Source organism: Lepidochelys kempii, chromosome 1, assembly GCF_965140265.1.
Source record: "Lepidochelys kempii isolate rLepKem1 chromosome 1, rLepKem1.hap2, whole genome shotgun sequence".
NCBI classification, from domain to species: Eukaryota; Metazoa; Chordata; order Testudines; family Cheloniidae; genus Lepidochelys; species Lepidochelys kempii.
In genome coordinates this window covers 42206656-42214101 of record NC_133256.1, presented here as the reverse complement: position 1 = coordinate 42214101, position 7446 = coordinate 42206656, and the positions used below count along the sequence as shown (strand labels likewise).

The 7446-nt window shown below is 39.5% G+C and overlaps 1 protein-coding gene across 1 annotated transcript; it reads left to right on the top strand.

The window, feature by feature from the left end:
* Nucleotides 1-236: 236 nt before the first annotated feature.
* AMER2 (APC membrane recruitment protein 2) lies at nt 237-5034 on the top strand. The gene is made up of 2 exons (XM_073340182.1): nt 237-1238; nt 1413-5034. Exons 1-2 carry the CDS (start codon nt 404-406, stop codon nt 2291-2293), a joined length of 1716 nt encoding a protein of 571 aa, XP_073196283.1. The 5' UTR covers nt 237-403; the 3' UTR covers nt 2294-5034.
* Nucleotides 5035-7446: the final 2412 nt, after the last annotated feature.

Sequence of the window (7446 nt, the reverse complement as noted above, 5' to 3'; positions counted from 1 at the left end):
GCACTGCAAGAGCTAAGCCTGAATTTCAGCATCCAAAATGCCATTGCGGAATGTGTAACTAGCACACACTGTTTTCATCCAAAAGAAACCATGCACTGCACACATGATAGTGAACAGTGGCGGCACGAAATGGGTTAAGTTATATAAGCCCTTTTAGGGAGGGGTGAGGAGCAAACTCTATTGGTGTTGCTGTTGCAGCTCAGGTTGATTTAGAATGGATGACAGTGGCCTGGCGCAGGCCCATGACTGAGGAAAGCTGCTTATCCCTCTCTGGGTTGCCATGGAGATGAGCAGGAGGCAGCAGTGGCGGAGAGGCTGTCAGTGAGGGAAATCAGTATCAGGCATCTGTGGGGGTCTGCAGGAGGGGAAGGCGGCAGGATCAGGGACACGGCAGGCAGCAGACATGGACTTGCATTGCGATTGTGCCGAAACTCCGGCAGTCGAGCCACCGTCCGGGAAGATTAATAAAACTGCTTTCAAATTATTTAAGAGGAAGAAATCGGGGGGCACCATGCCCAGCATATTTGGGGTGAAAAGCAAAGGCGGGGATGGGAAAGGCTCGAGTAAAGCTGGGATGGTGAGGAGCAAGACTCACGATGGATTAGCTGATGTTGTGCTGGAAAGCAGCAAGACGGAGGAATTGAGTGGCGGAGGTGGCGGTGGTGTTGATCAACTGAACAGGGATATAAACACCAGGGCTGTAGCCGGCCTCAATGTTTCATCAAACAGCTCTGTGGCTAAGTCACACAGTTTTTTCTCTCTATTGAAGAAGAATGGGAAATCAGAAAATGGCAAGGGAGAGAATGCAGATCAGAGGGCGGGCAGCAGACAAAAGAAAGGATTGAAAGGGATCTTCAGCAGTATGCGGTGGCATAAAAAGGATAAAAATGGCAAGGAGGAAAGGGGGGAAACATCAGAAATTCAATCCAACCTTATTATGTCAGGTTCTCTGACTGCCAGTTTGGAATGCATCAAAGAAGAGGCACCAAAACCTTTGTCTGAGCCTCAATATACCACGGAAGAAATTAACATTGAATTGTCTTGTGAAAAACGCAGCGGAGATGTGCACGCCACGACAGAGGAGCCTGAAGTTAGAGATGCTGGGGAAATGCAGAACAACAAAAGCACACAAGGAGAGATTCCTGCTGCCACTGGAAACCAACATGAGGAGAACCGCTCTGAACTGCCAGATCCGGGTGTGGAAGAGGTTGGGACTGCAAAGGATACGGCCATAACAGGTGACATTCCAATAAAGACTATTCCCCTTGTTGAACCTGAATGTCTTAGTGGTCAAGAGATGGCAGCAGCCCCTGACCCTTCCTCTATTGATCCACCCTCAGAGCAATCGATAGATCGTATTTGTTTGATGTTTGCTGACGTGACTTCACTGAAAAGCTTTGACTCTCTTACAGGCTGTGGAGATATTATTGCAGACCAGGAGGATGAAGTGGGCAGCAGCAGTGGCGGCTGTGAGAAGAACACCCCAGGGGCCAGCAAGCCAGGCACTTCTAAAAAGAACCCAAACATGGTGGCCTACCAGGGAGGAGGAGAGGAAATGGCAAGCCCAGACCAAGTGGATGACACCTACCTTCAGGAGTTCTGGGATATGTTATCACAAACAGAGGAGCAAGTCCAAGAGACCCAGGAAGGAGAAGGAGGAGGGACAAAACCACCTGAGATCAAAAAAGAGAACAAATATGTTGAGGGGGCACAGGATGGTTCAATGATGAAATGCATTGGTCTCAACCAGATTCCGATTCATCTCAACCACAAAGAGGATCAGAAGAACAGGGAATATGAGCAGCCAGAGGGCATCCCAAACAGTGATGAGGGCTACTGGGATTCCACTACTCCTGGTCCTGAGGAAGATAGCAGCAATAGTGTCCAGAAAGAGAGCATCCCCAGGGATAGCTACAGTGGTGATGCCCTCTATGATCTTTATGCTGATACAGATGAAAACATCACAGGGGTGCCTTCTGATGAAGAAGTCACTTGTGTATCACGCTCCAAACCTGTGTCTCCAGTAACAACCACATGCTCACTTAAAACACCTGCAGGTTCAGTCAAGGACTCCAAGATACCTATCAGCATTAAACATCTTACATCGCTTCCCACCAGCCACGGAACAGATGCCAGTAACAGCCATCACATTGCACATCATCACCCAACCAAAAGTGAGATTCCCAGAACAAAAATCCCTGTTTCTAAAGTACTTGTACGCCGGGTCAGTAATAGGGGTTTAGCTGGAATGATGATTAAAGCCACCACATTCCAGGACAATGCCAAAAAGTAGTTGAACAAGATCTGGAGACAAAGATGGACAGTGAATTAGAGGTGGGAAAGTCTTTATAGGAAAACACGAATAAAAATGTTTGCAGCACCTAAAGAAAGGCACCTAAAAGGGCCCCATAAGTATATTCTGGGGGCTAGCACTTCTGAATCTCTTCTTGATATACAGTATATATAAATACAAAAATAGTCAGATTCTTTTCAAGCACTTTTTAAAATTTGTACCTTTTTTCTGAAGCACTAAACACTTAGGAGGTCACTTTTACATGCCTTTGTGGAAGCTGGACTTTGATTATGAACATAAAATGAGCATCTCCCCTAATGCAAATTAGTGCCATGAGTTCTTCAAGGGGATAGAAATACAGAAAGAGATGAACAACAGGAATTCTCCAGTACAGTTAGCTTTTACTGGTTTTTTGTTTTTTGTTTTTGCTTAAATTGAAAAATGATGTCTGTTCTACAATTATGTGGAAAAATGCCAAGAAAAAACAAACAACCCAACAGGTAATTATTTACCTGATGTACATACAGCAGTGCTGGTCAGCAGCAGACTCAACTTATTTGTGTCCAGGAGCTAATTAATGGGTTAGGTGGATTTCTATAACTAGAACAGATATTTTTGTTTGTTTGTCTGTTTTGTTCTGAATCTGTTACACTGTAAACGGACAGCAGAGACATCTGGCAAAGTTCAAAGGGTTACTTCAATATTTGTCTGATGCATAAAAATCAAGGTCAGGGAAGCATTTTACTAAAAGCCAATCTATCCACAACTTTCACATTTATACAATAAATTACTCTTCATATGTAGATAGATGCATATTTTAGCAGTTTTACTCAATACTACAATTTTTTATATAAAAATGTCTGTCTGTATTATCTAGAGTTTAAGCAAAAGTTAGTTTTTATAGCTAGATAATTTTACAATTCTGAAATTATGGAACTTCTTTTAAGTCCCTTGAACAAGAGCAAAACTCTGTTTTATATGGACTCTTGCTTCCCCAGAATAACAAGTTTATTATGCTGATTTTAGTAGAGTGACACATTCATCGTGCCAGAGTCAAGGTTTTGACAGCATTGCCATTGCAAACCTCTATTTTCAGGGGTTTATACAAATATACGCTGCGCTCAAACCTGGCTGAGAAGAAACCTAGGCTAGAGACACATTTTTAAATTATTATTTTTTAAAATATATAAAATGAGTTTTGGCTGTTTAAAGAAATTTTTGGATTTTCAGTTTGTCTTAATAGCTTCCAAGTGATTTTACTTTAGGAAAGAAAAGAGACATGGTAAGGTTAGTGATCCAGGAAATAGCTAGACACCCTGTGTGCTATGAAAAAACTGTTAATGGCAGAGATGTGTGTTTTGAAAAGTGGCTCCTGTACATGGGCATTGACAACATTTCAAAGAAATTTCATAGGGATTTTATGATGTGCCTAAAGACATATTTTCATGATATTCTGAAACAGCTCCAAAGGTCATTAAAGTCTATTGGGTAAATACTATGCATTTACAAAATATTTTAAAATCTGTATTTAGTCAACAGACTACAAGTGATATGGAGGTGTTGTTTCAGTGAATCTGGAAATACACATTTTAAAAAAAATTATAAAAATATTATGAAGAGAATCCTAAATTTATGTAAGTGAATCTTACATGACAGTTTGCTTTATCTTCTCCTTTTAAAAAAAAAGAAAATGAGATATACAAAATATAAATTTAAAGAATATTAAGGTTGTAACTTGAACTGTGAAAAGCTAGGAAATACAGTATTAAGAGCCGAGTTGTTCCTCCATTTACTTGAGTGCAGCTCCCATTAGTATCATTGGGTGTTGCCCAGGTAGCTAATAATTGAGTATGTAGTTTTGAAATGGTCACTTTACCTAATACTGATTTGCGTAACCCCAGTGGTGGGTGTCCAGGAGGAAAAGGTATCCTTTCCATTCAATTTCCTGGCTTTATTGGTTTGTGTCACAACCTCAATATACTTCAAAGAAGTTTATTTTTATGTAATTTCTTCATAATATATATGTATATGGCTGTAGCCATGTCCACTCTCACACACAAATTGTATGTATGCCTGGATAGCCATACATATACTGTACAGGCACACAAATGAACATGCATACTCGTACATACATACACTCATGCAAACACTACCAGGCATGTACATTCCTATTCACAGACTGAGGAGACATACAGTAAATCTATCTCAAAACTTGTTGGCAATTATTTTCTTTGCCTGAGAAAGGGATTTGCATTTGACCTGACTCCTCTTGTATTTTTAGGAGTTAAAGTTCTCAAAAGGATGAATGTACAGAGCATGGAATTTTAATCCTAGCCATAAAACTAACAGTCATTCTGTTTTTTCCCCCCATCTGACTGTAAGGATCATGTTGTTCTTTTCATGATGATTATACAGAAAATTCATGTTTGCCCATTTTGTTTTAAGGACAAATTGTACAGGATTGTAGAGGGAACTGAAAGTTGAGGTGGACAGAGGATGTTGTGAGCTTGTGACATACTTTAAAGTGAGAAGAGTGGATAGTAGCAGCTGTACATCATTTAAAACACCAGGAGAAATAACCTACCACCTATACAGTACTTGTTTGTGGCAATTTTTCTTCATATGCATTTTGTTTGCACTGTGGCCTGTATATAGCAAGAAACAGTAGAATAATTTTAGATTAGTTCCCTCACACTTATAACTAACAACAACCACCATTAAAATATTTTGCCTTTCCTTCATTTTCTCTCTGTATTTCATTTCCATCCTTTTTTTACTCCTCTTGCTGCGTGCTGGCTGGCAAATACAATCTAAACAGCTACTCTCTGGCAAAGAGGTCTGAAGCTTTCACGTGGGAAGCGTGTTCAGGATGGGAGGGGTACCTGCCTAGCCTCTTTTTTCCCCTATAGCAACTAGGTACTAATCACTTTCTCAAGCTTTATGCCCAATACGTAATGTAAGTAGGTTTTGCAAACCTGTTAATGATTCATGTGACTGCTTGCAATGTACAAAGGACAATCATATCCTAAAAAGGAGAATGGGAAAGTAACTTGTAGTGGGGTTTCAGTATTCTTGTACCGTAACAACACAGTGGCATTGACTCACGATTGAGAGCAGTGATTGTGTGGGAGTAAAGAAACTTAAACACAAGTTAACACTTAAATGAGCTCTACATTTTTATTCACAAAATTCAGAGTCATTTTAAACCAATTATGTTTTTATTTCAAAAATTAATCATTGGAAATGTAGTAGTTACCAGGACTTGCTTTTATGATAATAGAAATATATTTGTATATTATAACTTCACACAAGGCTTAAAACAAAGCACTAAAAGGCAGTTCAAAAGGCTTTCTTTAAATGTAATTTAATTCCTTTAAATCACATGTAAGGGACACTGACATACTTAATGACTGAAAAATTGATGACTTTCTGGATTTAATGGGTTGAAACATAAAGAGGTAATGGTCTTAGAGGCATTCTGTGGTGATTTGCATTCTAATTGGTGACATTATTGTGTTTAAGCAAACGTTTTCATGGCCTCGGTAGATAGCAAGGTAGAAATGATCTTCCAGGTCCCAAAGATGCCATTCTTTTACATTGTCATGACTTTTAGTCCTTAAAGAACACTTTGTTTAGCATTGTGCTTGGGTTGACGCTGTAGAAGTTTGACCCTGTACATAACACATAAAGAGTTTTATAGATCAGGTCTTGGCATTAAGTATATGTACTCTTTGCACTTTCAGGTCACTACTGGTAAATTTTATATGTCCCTAAGATATTTCTATATATTGCATAACATTTTATAGTTACCTATGGTATCTTCAGTGGTATGTGTTTCTTTCCTAAATAACAGCACAGAGGATCTTCTTTTAGTAGCATGATATGCTGTCTTTTGTGGACTCATTTTGTCACAATAGAAGTAAAGTTTGCTGTGCTATAGGTGTAGTCTGCAACTGAGACACTGACAGTAGTAGGATTTGGACATTATGCAACAGAGGAGTCTCTTAAGAGGAGACTACACACCTACTAATAAGGTGAATCCATGTTCACTATTACTCCATATCTCATCATCATCTTCCTCATCCCCTAGGAACATCCATGCCACCGTTTAGGATTATCGAGGACTGAATTTGAAGAATTCTGTGTGTAAACGTATCCTATGGAAATGCATTCCCTGATTATTTTTTAATGAATCTCATTAAATTATTTATCTAGGCTAAAATAATATTGCACCAAAGTCTTCAAAAAATGTCTGATTCAGATGGCATTTTCAGGAAAGTGCTGAAAGTACAGATGAGCCAAATTACCAAGCTTTTGCTTAGCAAAGCAAAACTCTAGTTGGTTTTAAATTTATGCCAGAGCTTGCTCCTCAGTGGGAGCCATTGATTTTGCTATATGGCCTCACTCTGAAGCTTTTTTGCCTGCTGTAATAGACTGCTTTTTGAAAAGGCTTTTCATTGTGTTAATGGTATGAAGGAGACAGTTCACTGCAACAATAACCACTTACAAGGCAAATGGTTATCTAACAGCAAACACTATAGGATTTTAAGCAAGGTGGCCTGGGAATTTACTTTCATGGCCATTGATCCGAAATGCTACTGCTTCTTCTCAACTCTTGGAAAAACAAAGTGATACCAGCTGAAGGATGCTGCAGAACTAAGTCTTGGCAGAGATTATACATGACAGTTGCTGCAATTTTTCTTAAATTTGTTCATTCAGCTGACATAACCTATTTGCCCCTGCAGAATAGTACAACAGTTAGTAGTAAGCGCTCCCTAAATGTGCACTTCCTTTCTGTTTAAAGGTGAACATTTCAAGATCATACAGATAGCCATGCAATTGTCTATATTGGTGTCTTAATATTTCCCCTCATCTAAATGCAAAACACATCTTTTCATAGTTTTTCCATCTTGCCAAGCAGCCACTCCAGGGCTTGTCCCCAATGCTCAGCATGTCCAAATTGCAGCTAATACGATCATTGCCATCCTTAATTTAACTTGTGATGGCAGATGTGGGACGAGATCCATTCAAGTGCCGTAAATCCTGTGTGCTGTCTGTTGTGTCACTGACTGTGTTTTGTGATCTGTTAACCGGTATGTTTTTCCTTTTAACTCTAATTGCAGTTTCAGTAAAATCTGTTTTTAGCAAGAACA

Excerpts from the sequence above, each read along its gene's own strand:
- AMER2 (XM_073340182.1), top strand. The coding sequence starts at position 404 with ATGGACTTGCATTGCGATTGTGCCGAAACTCCGGCAGTCGAGCCACCG. Across the intron at positions 1,239-1,412 it reads AAAGGATACGGCCATAACAG|GCTGTGGAGATATTATTGCA; the intron begins GTGACATTCCAA and ends ACTCTCTTACAG.